The 22,091-nt window shown below is 34.0% G+C and overlaps 1 protein-coding gene across 2 annotated transcripts in view; it reads left to right on the forward strand.

Moving 5' to 3' along the window:
* retn (retained) overlaps window positions 1–22,091 on the forward strand; it is a 656,233-nt gene that overhangs the window by 233,029 nt on the left and 401,113 nt on the right. For both annotated transcript variants that reach the window (XM_072540200.1, XM_072540199.1), the window contains exons 2-3: window positions 5,901–6,065; window positions 12,803–13,066. In XM_072540200.1, the coding sequence (XP_072396301.1) occupies window positions 5,901–6,065; window positions 12,803–13,066 (429 nt within the window). The remainder of the gene's footprint in view (window positions 1–5,900; window positions 6,066–12,802; window positions 13,067–22,091) is intronic.

A 22,091-nucleotide genomic window follows, 5' to 3' on the forward strand; every position in this document is an offset into this window, starting at 1 on the left:
ACAATGCTTAATTGCAGCAATTCTGTAAGGTCGTTTTTCAATATTTTGACCTTGGTGATATCTATTTTTAAATAATTGCTACTAAATCATACAAACTATCAGCTAAATCAAACTATAATTGACAAAATTTGTAATATTATAATAATAATATGATTTATATAATTTGGCAATAAATGTCTAAATATCTAAAATTATAACCGAAATTTATATTGCTTTACAATATTTTGCAGTCAAACATATTGAGTATTAAAAAGAGATTTGTAGTATCACTTAATTTTTTTTGTGAGTTAGTTTAATATCCTTTTTTATTGTCTCCGCATCATCTAGATCTTTAATAATTTTGACATTAACTCTCAAAGTCAACGAGTTCATTCGGCCTCGTCGACCTTAACATGCTTTAACCTTCTCTGTTTTGTATACTTTACTCTTTTGTGTACCCTACATCTACGTTTGTGGCTTTCGGATAGGTTTAACATCTGCTTTCCAGGCTCTTTTGGGTTGAGAACTTGGTTTTTCAGGTACTTAAGCCTTTTACTCACTGCGCCTCTAATTTGTCATGGTTTTGCTAATTATTTTTCAGTACGTTTTCTTTCTCTTTAGAAATATGGCCTGTAACGAGATCCAGTTTCATAGTTTCGGGCTGGATGAGAGTGCTGTTTCGTCTTGTTAAACACTTGTTTCAAACTTGTAGTATATTATTCCGTCCATTTCCGTATGAGCGGAAATAATGCTCTACTATAAACACTTTCTCCTGAATTGTTGGAACCATTTGCACGACGGTTTTAATAATAGAACATTGTTAATATGACAGGTAATGACAGAAAAGCTTAATTATAAATACGTACTGCGTGCGCAATACCGTGTTATAGGTAATAACGACTTTCAAGATAAAACAATATTTTTCAATGATTTATTGTAATACGTGTTGTTTCAAAAAAAGTTGCAAAAAATAATCTAATATTGTTTTTTAATACATTGATAATAATGTATCTTCTGTAATAACAAGCATGCGGTTCTGCAAGCATTTTTCCTTTCATATGCCGTACACGTATTAAGTTCACCTCGAACAATACTTTTTTATACTAATTTATTTTATATCTATTAATATCTAACATTAAAATTATTTTTTTACCAACTTTTACCTTAACATCTACAAATTTAAATCGAATTTCTAAAGACGTGAGGAAGTGTTCTGATATCAAATAACTAGATTCTTTGGATTAATTATCTCTTCAAGGATTCGATTACTACGTAATACGATCAAGAGAAGTCCTATCGGTTTTGGTTTAATAGAAGAAAAATACACCCTCCGTAATCTTCGATAAAGATTAGGGAGTAGGGTGTATATTACACACTTTCAACATAACTTTCTTTTCAATGTGTGATTAATCAATAATGTACAATTTTGGTAAAGGGAAATCAGAGCTTTAAGATCTAAATGGAATAATTTTTTAATGAATACTTTAGTTTATATACAATTTTTTTTAAAGAATGGAAGAAGGTAAGTAATAAGTAAAAGTAAAACAAATATTGTTGACGGTATGTGATATTTGCGTTATTGTCACAAAAATATTCACTAAAATATTTATCTATTTATAAGGTTACTTCTATCTTTATAGTTTAACTGTTAATTTATTTCTCTATGAAAATTCTCGTTAGAGTAAAAAGTAAAAATCCGAAGATTTCTACTTGTTTAAAACCAAAATTCAGATTTTCACCTAAATACAGTCCATCTAATTTACTTACCGTTGCACGTCATTATCATTGACAGAGATCGAAGTTGACATAGTTGCCAAAGTATAAAAACAAATCCTAAATCCATTTTAAATCAAATAGGTCACATAATTATTGCAAAAGTGGATTATACAATAAAACAAATTAATATTTAATGTAAATAAATAGAAACAAAACAAGAGCTAAAAAATAATCTTGTTAAAAACAATTTAAGCCGCTTGTATGCGTCGTATAAAGATGTAAAATGGAATAAATAGATATTTATTTTATTTTATGTAAAATGTACAATAAAAAGTGTCAACACCGCAACTGTCAAATAAGTGTTACCAATTTATGCCAAAATATCACTTTCGTTCGATTACAGTTACAATGTGTTCCGAACAAATGTTCTTCATAAAAACGCTTTATAATGCATTTATACAAATTAAATGAAACATATTGTTGTGTATTTCTTTAAGTTAACATTAATAGAAATCTTTAAATATTATTTCTACGCGTATATAATAAAATATGTCTAGTGGCTGTAATGCCAGTGTACTCAGCAAAGTGATTCTAAAAAGAACACACCTACCGCCTAAATATTTCGTGTTGGTATCATGTGACTTCACGGGCTATGCCGCGGATGACGTGCAACGGTAAGTAAACTAGATGAAGTATATGTGCCTTTCGTCAACTGGCTTCTAATACTCAAAATACGAGTAAATAAAATATAGAAAAGACAGTTAACACTTTGACTGCACACTTTTTAGGGATAATGTATGCCTGGTGCGAAAGAGTATCTTTATAAAAATGCTTATGTATTTGTTGTTAGGAGGACAATGTTAATATTTAAAATAATATATACAGGGTGTTAACTAATTTTTGACTTGCGACTTACATGTGCGCCATGCGCACCCTGGTAAAATTTTCTTGCTATGTGCTGACTGTCGCTCATGTGAGTCTTACTAATTTGGTTTCTATTTTTGTCAACAAATAAATAAAAGTCAACTAAAATAAGGATATTGCACAAAAAACACTACGGTTTTCCAGTCAAAATAGTTTTAAAATATTTTTTCTTCAAACGTCAAATAATGATGACATTACTTATCTAACTTGATCCTGTCAAAGTTTGATGTCTCCGCCGGCAGCAGTTTTTTTTCCCATTTCTTTACGGCGGAGGGAAAAATGTTGTCATGGCAACAATATGAAACATGTCACAAAGCAACAATACAAATGTCATTAACAACAATTAAACATCATTTTTATTTATAGTAATATTAAAAGTACAATTAGTTAATGAGGCATTTTCAAAATTGAAACCGTGCAAAAATGTTCCCGACTCTTGATACGCATTGGTAATTGTTGATGATACTGATGGTCGAGAACAACTTTCAGCAATCATTCCAACGTGCTACTGCATCATTAGCCGCGGACTCAATTTCGTTTAGGTTTTCCATTTTCGCACTAAATTTGCGCTTGCGGTTGCAACAACAATAAGCTGTCTTTAATAATTGCAAACAACTGTCAAACAACTGTAACCAGGGAGACGCAAATCCCACCGACGACTTAATTATTTTAATTTCTAACATCTAGACGACTTTGATAGTTGTCACAGTTAATTTCGAGTAAAAATAGCGTATGAATTGTACTATTTATGGTTGAAAATTGCTACGTTTGAAGAAAAAATAGTATACTTTATTCGGCAAAGAAGCGACTTTTCTTGACTTGCCCTCTATTACGCCCTCTAATATCGGGCGCGTCAAAAAAGTCATGCTTCTCCGCCTCATAAAGTAATATACTATTTTATAATTCAAAAAACTAAAAATTCATAACGTCAAACTAACTAAATTATAACAATTGCATAACAAAAAAATAAAAAAACTTGACTCTAAGTATGAAAATCAGTGAAGCACTGGCCAACACAAAGTCCAGGTTTTTCCGGACAGTTTTCACATGAGATATTGTTTGTTTTCGTAAGTTATTTTTTGAACATTGTCTACAACGTTTTCTTTGTATTGTGTTTCTATGTGGTGCTTTGTTGTTTCGAAGAATCGATAATCTAAAATTATAGAGTATTTATTGTATAATAAATGTGAATTTAATAGCATTAGTTAAAGGAAGTGTATTAATAATTTTTTATACCACGTCTTTCGGTCAGAGGGGTAGTAGGAACTCAGTGGATCTTGTTGGTCAACTCCTCCCATATGCTTATTGTAACGATATATGGGAGCAGGTTTGCTCTTCGTTTGTTGTCTTTTGCTTGTATACTCTATCCTGTCGTTTCTAAATTCGTTGTATATATACAAAACGTCCCTTTTGACTTTCCATTTTCATAACAATATGTTATTACAGTAGGCCGCAACTGTTTCACCTTTCTTTAATTTTTGTGTTATTACTTCTCTATGATTTCAGTGTGTACTTTGTATTTCAACTTTCTGTTGGAAAAATTGATGATTAGTTTAATTTTTATCATCGATCTGTAGAATTTTGTTGGTCATTATTGGTAAAATGTAGACATCAAATGATTAATAGAAATCTGTTACGACGCATGTGCTCAGCGAAGCATTTTATATTAAACAGATAGTGAACTTTCCAGTAATCTTGTAATCTATCCAACTTTATTGTTCCTGTGTGCAACACTAGTGCTAAGAAAGTCAACATTACTTCGAATATAACAGGTGTCCATCGTTTAGCTCTGGACTTCTCAGTAATTATTTCCGAACAAAAAAGCTCTTCAGCATAAAGATTAGTTTCCTCAACAAATAAACTTACTAGTTTATCATCAACAATAAATCTAAACAAATAGATAGGTTCCTTATTGCCTGGAATTGTTTGTAGAAGTTGCTTTTTTTTAGTCAACTAGAACTTTTTCATTTCCCCCGGTATATGGGACCACTGCAAAATACCATCAATAACATCATTTATAACCTCCGACTCTTGAATGGATATATCATCAATTGCATCTATAACAGGTTTTTTGTAACAAAGTACCATAAAAATCAATTACCTATATTACCTTCCTCATCATCTGTATGCTCTTCCGAATTCGATTCACCCCAACCGCATTCCCCATAATCATCATCATCACCGGAATTTTGCAATATAGTTAAAAGTTCTTCTTCTGTTAAAGGTAGTTTACGTTTTTTTGGTTTTGATGGATCTGCCACATCATTATCCATATTTAGTACCAAAAAAAAGAAAACTTAAAATTACAGGTAGGTTATGTTCTAAACAACACTCTCACAGATTCACAAACACGTACCTCTAATGCTGTTGAAATACTGACGTGTTTATTTTGAACGAGCTTATGGCTCACAAGCGAGCCATGCGCATCTGACAAATAACTTTTTGTTTCTTCTTCTTCATGTACCATGTCCTTTCAGAACGTTGGTTACCATCATAGCTATCTTAATTTTATTCACTGCCATCCTAAATAGCATGCTTGTATCAATACTATACTAATCTCGCAAGTTCTTCAACCATGAGGTTCTTTCTGGATGCGTTTGCGTGCTATTTTTCCTTGCATGATATTTTGTACGAACCTATATTTGGGACCTCTCATTACATGTCCGAAATATTCCAGCTTTCTCTGCTTGATGCTTTTTATGATCTCAGTAGTCCTGCTGAGACGTTCTAGTATTGTGGAGTTTCGAATCTTCTCCAGCCGGGAAACTTTTTGTTTGCCTGTATTATATTTTGACTTTTACACACTAACGGGTAATTTTTCTATTGCTTAATTTGACAGTTAATTTCTTTTACTTTATTAGATGGTTTTGCTAAAGACCAATTATTAGCCAGATAATTTTTTATTTATTAATATTTTTTTTTTTTTTATTGAAAACTCATTTTTCTTTACGATTGCAATGTTTAAAGACAGTTAATTGAACGATAAAATTAATGTCCACTTAATTTTGTTTTGTTTTTGTCGTGTTCCTAATTTATAGTACCGAACTGACATTTTAATTAATATATTAAATATATTGATGTCAATTTTAGTGTGAAATTGACAGCTATTTTGAAATTGTTGTTAGACTTACGTAATCGATGTATATTTCCAGATCTTGATTGTCCTTTTTTAAATATAAAGTTTACGACTAAAATCTATGTAAATTTTTTATTATAATATTCATAATATCACTTTAACTAATTGACTATACCAAGGTAATAACAATTTTCCTCTTTTTCAGTCACACAATGACGAAGACGTGAGCGACGGAGAGGGTGGCCATTCGGGAGGCGAACACGATGATTTAGATAGTTGTGATGAAATGCGGCGACACGGAGGACTTCTAGCAGAACACGGCGATGTCCTCGCAAAGCTTAAAATGCAGGTGCGGGACATCAAGGTAGGGGTAAGCAGTTTATTTGTAATTATGTACATTAGCCCAAGTTAGTGGAGAGATGCGAGTTCTGGATGCGCAGTGGCATAATTCGAAAAGAAAATATGAAAAGCTTCATTTTCTCTGAATTTACATTTACAAGCACATAATTTGCCTCATATTTTTGTGCAGTGTTGTAACGTTGTGATAGAAAATATGCGAAAACAAGCTTCTATAAAACTATTATTGTATCTTAATTGTGCGATTAAGGAGTACCTACAATTTATCTAGACAAAAGGACAAAACCGGTTAAAAAATTAAACACATTATATTACTTAATAAAATTTAATATTTGTATTCGTTGTGGAATTTGGTGGGTCAGGTACTTTGTTTAATGTAAATTTAAAAGATATTTATATCAGAAAAGCAGTAAGTTAAAAAAATATTATAATAAAAGACAATTCGGTCCGAGAAAGTTTTTTCATTTTCCGATTGTCTTTGACTCTATCCTTTTCTTCAACGTACTTTGTTAATTGCAAGCTAAAAGTCGATAGCAAAGAATATTTGTGAATAAGATAGTTATAACAAACTGTAGGAAAAGACTTAACAACAATATTCTGGATTTGCTAAAGACGAACCTCTTCGAATTTTAATTTTTTTCCTATCATCTACGCACCTCGCGGCTTTTCGCTATCTTCGGCTAGTGTAACTAACGATAATCATTATGTTTTATTTCTAATTTAACGGAGCCGCCACCGTGATTCGGAGGGCACGTAAAGCCGTCGTTCCCTGCTACGTAAGTAGTCATTAACACTAAAAACCTGGTTATAACAACAAACGGCTTTCGAAAAAAATCTATCTAAGGGATTAAAAGTTCGGAACGTTTTTGCACCAATCAGTCCAACTTCAATGAACTTTTAGTCTTCTTCTACTTTTTCCTCTTTATAAGCAATTCTGCTTGTTCATTGGCGGATTAATACCTCTATGGAAAGTTGTCACTCACATCTTTTGCGCGGTCATCTGATACTTCTTCTGCCGATTGGTGACTTATCTCTTGTTATTTTGACGACACGGGTCTCCTCCATTCTGCTTATGTGGTTATTCCATTCTTTATTTCTATTTTGTGTCCATTTATTTTTACACTGTACGTTACATTTTCGTCTAATGTATTCACTTCTCTTTCGATCTCTCAGCGTATTTACTGTAATTCTTCTCAGTTGTGGCTGTGTCAGGTCTTGTTTCTGAGGCGTATGTCATTATTGGTCTTACACTGGCTTTATAAATTCTTGACTTTATCTCAGTGTCAATGTGTCTGTTTCGCCATAGTGTTATTAAGGCATCCTGCCAGTCTATTTGCTTTTTGTACTTGATCTCTCACTTCTTTGTCCAGATCTCCATAGCTAGACAGTGTAATTCCCAGGTATTTTATTTCCATTACTTGTTCAATACTAATGCCATCAATTTCTGTTTTACATCTGGTTGGTGCTTTGCTAACTACTATTGTTTTAGTTTTCTGAGATGAGATTGTCATATTAAATTCTTTTGCTCTTATGTTAAATCTGTGGACCAGTCTTTGCAGACTACCTTCATCTTGTGCTATCAATATTGCGTCGTCTGCGTAACAGAGTATTTTGATTTGTTTGTTTCCTATGCTGTATCCTCTTCCTTTGTTAACGGTTTTGATGATTTCATCCATGATTAAATTGAAGAGCATGGGACTCAATGAATCCCCTTGGCTTATTCCGCTGCCTATTTCTATAGGTTCTGTAAGTTGTCCATCTATTCTAACTTTTAGTACTTGCGTAAATAACCGCAAAACCCATGTATTTACGTTGATGAAACCGTACTTGAAGGTAATAAGTTAGACGGCAGTATGCCGATTAAATGTAATGAAAAAAGAAAAAATTATTTCTACCTCCAAACTGTCGGGATTCTGTAGGTAGTAGACTTCTTTAACCCTTCCTCTAGTGGCGTGGGTGACATACGTCTTTTTTAGAACAAAATGGAGAATTCGAAGAAGCGTAAAGTTGAAAGAAGTAACGATCCTGACGTTAGGTTGAAATGGTTCGAGGAGTTGAGTGATAACGAATAACGACGATGGACCTAATACTGGCAACAAAAGTAATTTTGGAGAAGAAGACTACGTGACTAAAAGTGAATATAATACGGCTTCCGACAAAATTGACAATCGAGCGGAAGAGTATTACATGGGAAAAGATGGAGGGACAAAATGGAGGAAAATAGGCCCTATAAAAACGTACGAACTCGTGCACATTACATAATAAAATGCTTTATAAATGCCAAAAGGTATTACTTGAGAAAAAATACTGAAGTTGACATCTGGAGACTCTTTTTCGAATATTTATATAGATAGAATCCGTAACTATTTCCAACGAGATCGAAATGCACTACATACAGATTCAACGGAAATTCGAGCATTGATTGGTTTATTGTTCCTCACAGGTTCTTGGCGATCATTCAGGAAAAACAGTTTCTGGGATAATTGAAAGGGAAATTGTCTGAAATCTTGCTACTTATCTATGAGTGAATCCAGATTTTGCTTCTTGATACGATGCTTACGGTTTGACAGTGTTATTGATAGAGATAAGCGAAAAGCCATTGACAAATTGACACCAATAAGATGTGCTAGAATTACTTTTGAACAATTTTCAAGCTTACTTTTCACCGAGTGAGTACCTCACAGTCGACGAACAACTTCTAGCGTTTAGAGGTAAATGCAGCTTTAAGCAGTACATACCGAGTAAGCCGGCTAAGTACGGCCTGAAAGTATTTGCTTTAACTGACACCAAGACAGCTTACACGTTAAATTTGGAAAGCTACGTATATAGGCAGCCAGCAGGTCTTTACCAAGTAAGCAATTCGCGAGAAGAAGTTGTGTTGCGTTTAGTTGAACCAGTATCTGGATCTAATCGAAATATCACAGGCGATAACTGATTCGCCAGTATTAATTTGGCGAAAAGGCTTTTAACAGAAAAAAAACTAACCTATGTAGGAACGATGAGAAAAAATAAACGGGAAACACCAAAGGAATTCCTTCCTATACGAAATAGAGTGGAGAACTCCTCCGTATTCGGCTTTCACGAATGCTGCCATTTGGTGTCCAATTGTTCGAAAAAGAACAAGGCTGTACTAGTTTTATTCATATTCCATTCCACCGTTGATATAGATGAGTCTACTGGAGATAAAAATAAACCTGAGGTCGTGACTTTTTATAATATGATCAAAGTTGGCGTCGACCTGGTTGACCAGCTTCGTCAACACAATAATGTTGCGGTTTCTTACAGTTCTCTCTTCTTGACCTGCTGGTGACTTCCACGTGTGTAGTCTTCTCTTTGGCAACACCGTATTTGCTGTAACAAAATTATTCTTTTGGCAAAATTCGATTGTTATCGCTGGCTACTACTTTTTATGTGGTATTAAATTTGTTTTCTCTTATTTTTTGTAGATACTTTACCGCAATTTTAAAGATTTATATGTTGGGTTTAATTTTATCCCCCAATGTAAGCATGTACTCGTACTGTTCGCCCACGCTCATAATCATAATGTATAAAGTCTCTGGTGAATTTGTTTATGGTAATGTCTGTAGTATCTGCTGTTTATTCAAAAAGGCTTTACTCTTACTTGCTTTATTGTTATGTCTGTTTACTATTTGTCATAATCATTAGCGTATTGACAGTGTATGTTCATTATCAATAGTGATAGTATTAGAAGAATTAACTCGTCTGTTCGGTAAAAATATTAATCGTTAGCGATATTTCATTGCATAAAATTCAATACTGGGTTCATGGTCCAATAATCATGACATATTAAATATTATACAGAGTGGGCCACTAAAAACGGCAACCCTCCATATTTCCTCAATATTCATTAAATTTTGTAGAAATGCTGAAACACTTTTTATTCCAGATGTGGTATATTATAACGATAACGACATCTGTCAGTTGTCAACCTCTTTATCATTTCAGTTCCTTATTCCAATACCTTAATTTTAACTAGATAATATACAGGGTGCGGCATTACTGCCGCACCCTGTATATTATCTAGTTGAATAAGTCTATCTAGTTATCTAGTTAAATAAATCTAGTACTTATAAAGAAGAATGATTGAAGAACATACGATACGCTGTTGATACTGTCATTTTTGCAAACAGTCTTGAAGGTCTGCAGACACTTGTCTCCAGGGTGTCAGAAGTAAGTAGCAGGTTTGGGCTTGATTTTAACAACAAAAAAACCAAATACATGGTTATAAGCAAAAATAGGATACCACCTGGTCAATTACTAGTTAACCAAGAACCTATAACACAAATCACCAACTTTTGTTATCTAGGTGCAACCTTAAATGAACAGTGGGACCAATCGACGGAAATTAAGATAAGGATCGAGAAAGCAAGCTCAGCTTTCGTCAAAATAAAAAAAAATCACGAAACAGTCACGAGATAAAATTCTAAATAAAAGTTCGTTTACTAAAATGCTACGTATTCTCCATCCTTTTATTTGGCGTGGAGTCATGGACCTTAACTGAACCATCAGTGAAGAGACTCGAAGCATTTGAGATGTGGTGCTATAGACGCATGTTAAGGATTTCCTGGATAGATAGAGTTACCAACGAAGAAGTACTACATAGAATGGGTAAAGAGCGCGAACGTCGCAAACTAGAATACCTGGGCCATATAATGCGCAATGAACAACGATATGACCTACTTCGGCTGCATAACCTGCGAAAATGGTTTAACTTTAACCACTACCGGACTTTTCAGGGCAGCAGTCAACAAAGTCAGAATAGCCATGTTAGTGTTCAACATCCGTAACGGATAGGCACCATAAGAAGAAGGCATTAGTGCAAGGAAGTCCAATTACTCATTTGTTGTAAGAGATTTGGAGCATAGAAGGACCATACTCTAAAATATTTTAAAATATTTTCAAATATACAGGGTCATCCATATTGACGGGGTGAAACAAATCTTTTTTTAATGTAACACCCTGCATATTTTTACATTTTTTTGCTCTACTCAATGTTCTTCTTTTTTTCATATAAGATTTGGCAGTTTATATAAGATAATTTAAAAAATAATTACGTTTTTTTATATTATAATATAAGAATATACTCATTCCAAGTTTGGACCAACCTTATATCCTAACCAATCTTTTAAAAATAAATATATTTTTTGATATCAAATCTTTACAAATCTACGGCGTGTTAATTTTACTACGAAATTAATAGAAAAACATCTTTATCTAAGGTTTAAAAATTATCTTTATCTTATTACGAAATGAGTAATTGGATTTCCTCGCACTAAAGCCGCACCCAAGGACAGATCCAAAGAGGGGGCTTTGCATTAAAACCCCCCCATAATTTAAAAAAATATATAAAGTTTATATAGTTTCAAACATATATCCCGCTTCATCATCAATCAGCCAATCGCGTCCACTCAGTTCTTTCCAGTGTTCTCTACACTGGGCCGCTTGTAGCCAATTTCCCGCTACACGTTTTATATTATCGGTCCATCTAGTCGGTGGTCGTCCTCGGCTTCTTTTATAGTTTCTGGGCCTCCATTCCATAATACGTCTTGTCCACCGTCCATCTTGTGTTCTGGATAAGTGCCCTGCCCAGTTCCATTTAAGCGTCGTGGTTCTTTCGTTGACGTCATTTATGGTCATCAGCAAAAATAAAATTAGAGACGTCTAACTGCTTATCAAGAATACACCAGTGGACCGAGTAAAACAGTTAACCTATCTTGGAACAATAGTAAACGAACAATGGATCACTCACAAGAAGTAAAATGTAGAATAAAGAAGGCTAGGAGTGTATTCAACAACATGGCCATACTCTTTAAAAGCCAAAACCTTAATCTGGAGATAAAAGTAAGGCTCCAACGATGTTATCTTGATATTATACTACGGAATTGCATCCTGGACACTCATTGAAGCGATGGAGAAAAAACTTGAAGCTTTCGAGGTGTGGCTATATAGAAGAATCCTAAGGATATCATGGACGAATAAGATAACCAACGAGACTGTACTACGAAGAATGGGGAAAGAAAAAAAAGTGATGTATATGATTAAAAGGAGAAAGTTAGAATATCTCGGACACATAATGACAAACGGCACTAAATACAGATTACTGAAAATAATCCTTCAAGGCAAAGTATTCGGAAAGCGAGGAATTGGGAGAAGAATATCATGGTTAAAAACCAGAGGAAATGGTTTTCCACAACAACAACTAATCTATTTAAAGCATCTGTTAATAAAATAATTATAGCCAGAATGATCGCCAATATTCGAAACGAATAGGCACCAAAAGAAAGAGAAAAAGAATAAAACTCACCACATCCCGAAGACCAGATATTGACACTACCTGGACTAGATTACGTTCAAAAGTACATAATTTATTTACACCCCTCTTTCTCAACTTTCCGCTGCTAAATTTATGTCTTTCCTTTTGAGATCATCCTCCACGCGTTGATATGTATTGCAACGCTAATATCTAATAAATAATTTCGTGTCTTATAGTAGGCCAAACATTAAATTATTATAAACAAATATACTACTAAAGACACGAGGCCCTTTACAAATATCTGGTTAATATTTTGATATTAAACAACCGCATCATTACGTAATTCTCAATTATTATAATTAAACCAATTTCTTAATTTTATGAATTGACTCGTAAAATGTGTATATTTTTTCAGTTGTTCACTTTACACTATACATATACAATATCTAAAGAAAAAACCTTATTTTTTGTTTCAGGACGATTACGACAGCGGAGGTGGCGGCCGAAGCCTTAACCTAAACTTCCCTTTGAGCAATCGTGTGATGTCCTCAAACGGAAGCGGACCAGATGGCTTCCAATTGCCAGTTCCGTTTCCTTTTCCTCATCCAGCTGCAGCTTTTTTACCGCCAATGGCACCTCAGGCTACAGCTCCGTCTTCTGGTAGTTCACATTCTTCAGAAGGAAGTGCTTCGTCCCAACACACCTGGTCCTTCGAGGAGCAATTCAAACAGGTGCGTCAGGTATGTTTCGCTTTAGATTTTATTACATAAATCGGTATGCATTGAAGTTTTATGATTGTATTATTTAAGCATGCCCTATGAGGAATTTCTCAGATCTCTCCATTTATTCAATGGTTCTCTTTCTCTGATTATTGTACTGTACTGCTTTTGGGTATATAATTTCTTTCAATACTCTTCCATTTTAATATTTTTATCCCATTTTCATTTTAATTTGACATTAGTTATTATTATTATACGGTTTTTTACTATACCTAATTTTGTCTTTCCCTTATCTTTTTCATTTCCAGCTTATCAGTTGCTTTTAAGTTGTAAGTTAGGTTTTGTATGGGACAGTAGTTTAGAGTACTATTAGGATACATAAAGTATTCTTTTTGAAAAGTGTTTTGAAAGTACATTAATACCAAAACCGATAGTAATAGCGTAATAGTTTTATAATGAAAAAAAAAAATCAAATAGTAGTTCTACTTAATTCTTGATCCATAGAGAATAATATATTTTTTGAAGAAAATTACACAAAAAAACAGTTGGTAGGACTTTTAAAGTTAGTCGATTTAAACTTGAATTCATTATAGACAATATCTATAAGTTGTATAGTTATAGTCCGGTAGCTGGCTACTTTTCTATAGGCATGGGAGAGTGGATCTTCTTCTTCACGTGCCAAATCAGAGAGTGTTGCATATGCATCGTGTATGATTAAAAACGAGTCTCTCAATTTCTTAATCCGCTATTGTTGGTATAATCTTGTTGCTGACTTATTTCAGTATTGGAAATACAATACCATATAAACACAATATTTAACTTATTCCTGATAATGCTAAAAATGTTAAATTTTTGAAGAGCAAACTACAACTTTCTAGGTCTTAGAATAGAGGAAAAATTAAAGGAAAGAGAGGTCCAGAGCAAAGAAATTGTCCCCGGATTAAAAAAATCGTGAGATTGGACAAAAATGGAGTTACATACTGAAGTTTTACTTGAAAATTAATAAAAAATAATAAATAATTATAAAATAAGTACACGTTTTACAAAAATAATAAATACAAACATTGCAACCGAGACAAAATGCAAAACAACTGATTTTTACAGTTCCCAGGCAAAAATTATATTAGGCCCATTAATACGGTAGATCATCCAACGCAATCATTTGTCAGAGAGCTACGAAAAAAACAATTATTCACTCAAATCCTTTCTGTACTACATATTTAGTAAAATATCAGCTTATTTTTCTTTTTAGCTAAGTGTATTTCGCTAACTCCAATTCATTATGGCTTTAAAGAAAGTGTAATAAAAAAACTGAATCACCTTCATCTTTTCTTAAATCTCGCGTACTATTTTGTCCTACAAATCCGAGACAGATAAGAAGTATTGGAGTTCCGTATATGGGCGATTTGAACGATCCAACCGATTGAGCCATTATTTTCAATCGGTTTCCGTATATGGGAAATCAGTTTGGTCAACGGACGCTATAGGCCAGTTCATATCATCTAACGTTGACAGAGAAGAGACTTTTAATTATAAAACTCATTCACTCTTATTCTTCTTATTCATTATAATTGGTCATTATAAGTTATAAATCTGCACCGATTTAATATAACCGCCAGCAAATTTAACATGTTAATTTCCCCGAAAAAAAGAAAAAAAAAACAAAATCCATGGTTATGACAGCAAATTTACTAATATGTAAATTGGAGTTGGAAGGTTACATAATAAAACAATTGATGGAATCACTTGTTCTATTATCTAACACTCTGAATAGAACAATATGGAGAAACAAAAATATCGGGAAAGAAATGAAAGGCAGAATTTACAAAACAGTCATCAGACTAATAATGACATACGCAGCAGAAACAACACGACCTGACACAGGGGACAAAAAGGATGACAACAAATAGAGTAGTAAAGACGGCAAGGGACGGTTCGCCAATAGGAAGACAATCAGTAGGAAGACCACGAAAACGATGGAACGACAACGTTGATCCTGGAGGTACATTGAAAAACAGAGAGAGTCATGTCTACATAAAAAGAAAAAGAAAGAGAAGAAGTTATAAATCTTCTGGATTCAAAAATTTAAGCATTTTTGTCTGTTCCGGCATCACTCGTCTTCCTCTTCCTGTAACAGAATTTCTCTATTCCTAACAACATCCGATTATTTCTCAATTTCCGCTTGGTATCGAATATTTTTATCGGCGATAAATTCTCTTTCATACGAGTCGAAGAGACGACACACGATGGCTTATACAGTAGAAGTATGTTCGAAAATGATCGAAATTGGAAATTTGACCATTTAGTATCATACTAAAGGAAATGGTGGGATTGTAAAACAACCAAAACAATTCTCAGAAAGGTTTAGAAAATCTATCAAAAATGCAAAAAAAATAAAACAAAAAGAAAAGAATAGAAAGACTTTGGAAAACTTTACATGAATTAAAATTGGTGGGAAAACATAAACAAAAATCTCAATTAATCGAAAAAATGCAGTTATATGTGTTAGGCAAAATTATTTACGAAAAAAAAGATTTTCGTAATCAAAATAAAAAGTTAAACTATTTGAATAGAACGTGATTGAACGAAGGTTATATTTCTGACCAAGCGTTTTTGAATGGACCATCTACGCGAATGCAAGCTTCCTCTGGTGAAGGAAAAATACTAATTTTATTAACCATATCGGCTTTTTGAATGGTGGTTTACTAACATTTCTGTCAATTCTCAACAGTGATTACCTCAAAGATATAAATGCGGATGGTTTTGAGTAGAATAATGCAATATATTGAAAACGAGGCATACCTCAGTCTTCAGAGACGAAAATGCCACTCTAAACCTCTAAAAATCATACTACGAACATACTGAATTTTGCTGAAAATGTCAATTTTGGGACCCCAAGAACGGTGCAAAAAAGTTTGCCACTCTTACTCCCGGGCTTCCCCCTAAAACTCCCTTCGGTGACGGAAAACATCGATTTACCAACTGTACGCCGTAGAAAATAATGTTTCAAACAAGACATGTAGCTGGAATAATTTTGAATAAAAATGTTTATTAGCACTTTTTCTGTAGAACTGTAGAATGAACTGTTCTCTCAGAAACAACGCTTGAAGCGTTAGGCGATTTTAAATGTTAGTTGCGCGCGCGAAAGTATTTTTTTAAATAAAAGTTATATCAACTCGACGGTAAAAATTCGATATCTTTTGATCAGGATAACCTATCGACACAAATCAAACTGCGTTTTAAAGGTAAACCATGCAGCCTTCGTATGCAATTTTTCCATTTTGCCGCAAATAAAGTCAGTTTATACAAAGTTTTTAATTAAACAAAGTTTGCGCAATTTTTGCCTCTTTTTACGATTTGAAATTTCGATTTTGAGTTTTGACAATAAATAGATATAAGGCATTTGAAATATGTCTAAAAAACGCCGAATTTAAACTTTTACATTAAAAACGATCTAAAACTGTCTTCGTCGAAGCATTTCGACGAAGTATTTCGAAAGCAAATTCAGCGTTTTTTAGGCATATCTCAAATACCTCATGTTGTTCGTGCTACAAATCTTCCGGCGGTATAGAAGTCCAAGCAGACAATCTACTCAACCTTCTGATCATCTTAAGCCATACATGTTCAATTGGCGAAAGGTCTGGTGATCTTGCTGGTCATCATACATGTTCAATTGGCGAAAGGTCTATTGATCTTGCTGGTCATGGAAAAACGGTAATGTTATCTTGACGATGAAACATGAAATTGACAGCAGCACTGTGGTTCTGGCGATATCGTGCTTAAAAATGAGGTTTTCTAGTTTTTGCAGATAGAGTGTTTCAAGACATTATGAATGTAACCCTGGGCATTCGTGTTTCTTTCCGGAAGTACTCGAAGGAACCTACTTCTAAATGTTATGGCACCCCAAACCATAAGTATTCTGGTAAGTACCGTCTCTCGATCCACGAAAAAGTGAAGTCCTTACCTTTCTTGGAGTTTTTGCAAATCTGTCTTTGTTCGTCGTTAAATCACAAACAGAGTTGAGATTCGTTGCTAAATACGCCCGGTTCCATTTCTAATCCTACTGGTCCGTTTTTGAAACCACTGAAGTCTTTCTTCCTTATGTCTTTCGGTTAATTTCAATATAAGGCGTTATGTGTAGAATTAAAGACGAAAAGACCTTATTCTCCGATAAATTGATTTTATAACGAGTTGTTATAGCAGACAGTCATTGATTGCCAGTTAATCAAGTCGTGCTAATACGGTCCCTAGGAGCATTTGTTCTTAGTAGGCGTTTTTCGATCACTGGTTCTGCAAACTGAAAAATCGATAGTAAATAAAATTTTGAATATAGGGCCTGTTTGCGATGAACCAACTGCGATCCTTATTAACTCTTGTTTATAATTTATTTTTTAACAAACCATTTTCAAAACACTCACTGCATAAACTTAAAACGGGATAAACGTTTCGATTAAATGAACTGTGCACTAAGAACTCAATAAATTTGACCGACCAATACAGCTGTTAGACGACATTTTCATCTTGGCAACTCTCAAACGTGAAGTTAATTGTTAAACGCGCGAAATTTTAAATAAAGTTTTCTAAAATTTTTTAATTTTCTGCTTAACTTTCTTAAATTTTCTTTCCGTTAAATCTCTATATTATGTTAATAGTTCTTATAAAATATCCATTGGACTCTTAATAAAACTAACGTTGTTGTGGGATTGTGAAATTGACCTAATTTAAAAATTGATCGTATTTCAGATACTATATGATCGGTTTTTACTACAAAACAAAAACAAAAATATTTATTTAATTAATTAATTACAAATTCATAGATGGATCCAGAACAGAACGTTGTGTAGCATCTGCCTTTGTAACAAAGGATGAAATAAAGAAATATAAACTAGCGGAGACTAATACTATTTTAACAGGAGAATTCTTTGCAATATATAAAGCCATATGTCACGTTACAAAATGTCCTGAAACTAACTTCTTAATAATTACTGACTCACTAAGTTATCTAGAAATTATCTCAAAAATCTGTTCTTCCCATCCTGTGGCCAAACTCATTAGACAGAAATTGCACAACCTAAATCACAGATACATTGCTTTTCTATGGGTGCCATCTCATATTGGAATTACGGGAAACGATCTGGCGGATAAATATGCACGAGAAGCCTTAGAGGATACAACTATTGAGTTCTATCCAAATCCTCCAGCGACAGAGACATTCCACCAATCGTTTTTCTCAGGTTATCATCACACGACTGCGGCTTGGTTATAGTATAGTCGCCTTACGCATGGACATCTGATGACAAGGGATCCCCAACCGGAGTGTTATACATGCGAGACCCCGCTAACAGTAAAACATCTTCTGGAGTGCCCGTTACACAGTGCGGAAAGATGTAAATTCGGAACCCCGGAGAATTTGAGAGAACTATTCTTAAAGTATGCTGGTTTGATATTCAAAACTCGATTTTAGAGAACGTGCAAGAGTCTTTGAAAACACCTACCATGTTGGCAAAAAATGAGTGGATGACACAAGAAATTCTAGACCTGATAGAAGTTCGACGGCAACACAAAAATAGAAATATTATCGAATACCGTGAAATCAATAAACGCATAAAAAGAAAAATTAAGCAAGTCAAAGAATCCTGGCTTGAGAATTTATGTAAAGAAATAGAAGACCTCCAAAAAAAGCATGACAGTTTCAACCTCCACAAGAAACTTAAATATACTGCCGGAATTAGAAAACAGAAAAATGCTCACATACTTAAAAGAGCGGACGGAAAAATTTGTGATCACGAACAACAGTGCAAAGAATGGGAGAGATACATCACTGACCTTTTTGACGATGCTTCTAGAGACAATTCTCCAAATACTGCCTGTGACAACCAGTTAGACAGATAGACAGAGGTCCCAGTATACTGAATTCGGAAGTCCAAAAGGCAATACAGCAAGCCAAAAACAATAAAGCACCTGGACCAGATCAAATCCCTGATGAGCTACTAAAACTTTTGGATGAGGAAAGCATTGCCTACTTAACCACTTCCTTCAACAAAATTTACAACGAAGGAAAAATACCAGATGATTGGTTAGAGTGACTGTTTATAACATTGCCAAAGAAAAGCAGCCCACCAAATGCAGCGATTGTAGACTAATCAGTTTGATGAGTCACACACTGAAGATACTCTTACGAATTATACAAAACCGAGTATTCCTTCTATGCGAAAGTAGGATGGGTAATAAGCAATTTGGATTTAGAAACGGTCTAGGAACTAGAGAGGCACTATTCTGTATGCGCGTTCTATTACAAAAAAGTTGTGAACTCCGAAAGAATGTTTATGTTTGTTTCATCGACTTCGAGAAGGCGTTCGACAGAGTACAACACGATACACTTTTCGATTGCCTACGGGCAGCAGGACTTGACCACCATGATATAAGACTGCTGAAACACTTATATTATAATCAAGTAGCCTCTATCCAAATTGAAGACAGTCCGACTGAAAAAATATCCATCAAACATGGAGTACGGCAGGGTTGTGTTTTGTTACCCACTCTTTTTAATCTGTACTCTGAAGAAATCTTTAGGGAGGCTTTGGATGACAGACAAGAGGGAGTAAGACTAGGTGGAGAAGTAATCAACAATATTCGATACGCTGACGATACAGCCATTCTTGCAGAAAATTTACAAGATCTCTAAACATTTCAGTGAAGCAAATTATCGGAGAGGCCTTAAAATCAACATTTCAAAGACAAAGTGGATGGCAGTTGGAAAGATCAATATAGATCAAGGTCTGATTTCTCTTAATGGAGAGGAGATCGAAAGGGTAAATCGTTTCAAATATCTTGGCAGCTGGTTAAATGTAAATTGTGACTCTGATGAAGAGATAATAACCAGGATCGAAATATCACTTAAGGCTTTTATGACCTGGAAATCAGTTTTATGCAACAGAAACCTGTCGATTAATATTCGTAAGAAGGTCCTGAAATGTTATGTGTGGTCCATCCTATTGTATGGTTGTGAGACATGGACGTTAAAAAACCACAATGCTAAACAAGTTAGAAGCATTCGAATTGTGGTACTATAGACGAATCCTAAAGATATCGTGGGTTTCGCACACTTCCAATGAAGATGTTCTTCAAATGATCAATTCAGAACGTCTGCTCATAAACACCATAAAGAGGAGCAAAACAGAATACTTCGGCCATATAATTAGAGGACCTAAATACCATCTACTTCGCCTTATAATACAAGGAAAAGTGGGATTAAAGAGATGGATTGGTCGAAAGAAACTTTCATGGCTGCGCAATATCAGACAATGGTGTGGTTTCACAGTAGAAGAATTATTTCGCGCAGCAGCCGACAGAGAAAGGTTTCTTCTTCTTCTTCAAGTGCCATCTCCGCGGCGGAGGTCGGCAATCATCATAGCTATTCGGACTTTTGAGACGGCTGCTCTGAAAAGTTCATTTGATGTACATCTGCACCGCTCTCTCGGGTTGCGTAGCCATGACATTCTACGCCTCCCTATGCTTCTACGCCTCTAGAAAGGTTTCAGAAAATTGCAAACATGATGACGGCCAACGTCTGAATACGGACACGGCAACCAAAGAAGAAGAAGATTCTTAAAGTGCGGTGCCAAAGTGATTATCCCATATCTAAAAGCAATAAATTATTTATACACAATTTAATTGTCACGCTATTCAATTATTGTTAATAATTTTCTTTTTTCGCTAATAGCCTAATAGAATTTTTGGGATAAAAGATACTTCTTAAATCGGTTTTAAAAATCAACAACTGGCCTATAAGCCGCTCGGACCCAGAAAACCACTTCATTATATCGTTGATTGAGTCATTTGCTTCCCCTTCATGAGATTAATTCCATGTGTTCAGTTTGTCGGATATTTCATCCTGCGAAATTCTCTGTGATGTCCTTCACGCAATTAAAAGGGGATTATAATGAGATATTTGGATTTATTGTTTAGGATGTTGACGGCACGAGACCCCAATCCAACCGTGTTAAATATATTTTGATAAATCCATTTTGTGATTCCGAAAAGATATCAGATATATGTTGCGTTGAAAGAAATTTTAAAACTAAATAAAATTACCTTCAAATAAAAAAAAGAGTAGTTTATTTTAAGATAGTATTTGCATTTCTATATCTTAAAAAAAAGAGTAGTTTATTTAAAGAGATTTTTTGCATTTCCACATCTTTACCAAATTTTAAAATTACAAGTTCTATAATGCGACTTTAGTTATTATTGTGCATTCAGGAAGACTTAAATACATTTTTAATTATAGGAATTAAAAGTATAATAACTAGCTTCAAATGCAGTGGCGGGCGTTTCTCAAAATAGTCATGCTCAACCTAACAGTGGCGTTCTAAAACGATTTACAATAGGTAAAATTGTTGAAGATACAAAATAGATACAACGTATTAAAAATTATTAGTATATATTTGGCAACATTTTTGCTCATTGATAAATATTTTTTTTTATTTTATTGATAATTTTTCGACTGTTCTAACAACCATTCAAATTTCGTCATTTTGTGTCATGTGGAACAATTTCACCCAATCATGTCAACATTAGACTGATAATTGCATTCAGTGCAATTTTCAATCCCTATGACAACCCGATCGAGTTTGACAACTTCATCCAAATAAATTTCAAAATGTCACGTTTCTAAAATAATTTAATATTTCAAAATAATTAATTCTATAAAACCATACTTGAATCTCGATCAAGAACACCACAACAAGATTATAAATACACTACCGAGCATAAAATTAGGGTCACCCCGTAATTTGAATTTATTTTAGAAATTATTGTTCTGTTTTAACTATTTTCGGTTGTAACATAGTTTACTAATGGATTTGTTAAAAAAAAAAAATGTTGTCGTTGTTGTTTCGACAAGCGTTTGAGATAAAAAGGGCCCCTTAGCCTAATTCCTAAAAACCGTTATCAGCACAGTTTTTGTTTCTATGGTTTTAACGTCAATTCTAAATTGTTTGTGCATTGTTATCACTGTCAGTGTATTGCAATGAGCAAAAATTCTGTT

Source organism: Diabrotica undecimpunctata, chromosome 8, assembly GCF_040954645.1.
Source record: "Diabrotica undecimpunctata isolate CICGRU chromosome 8, icDiaUnde3, whole genome shotgun sequence".
NCBI classification, from domain to species: domain Eukaryota; kingdom Metazoa; phylum Arthropoda; class Insecta; order Coleoptera; family Chrysomelidae; genus Diabrotica; species Diabrotica undecimpunctata.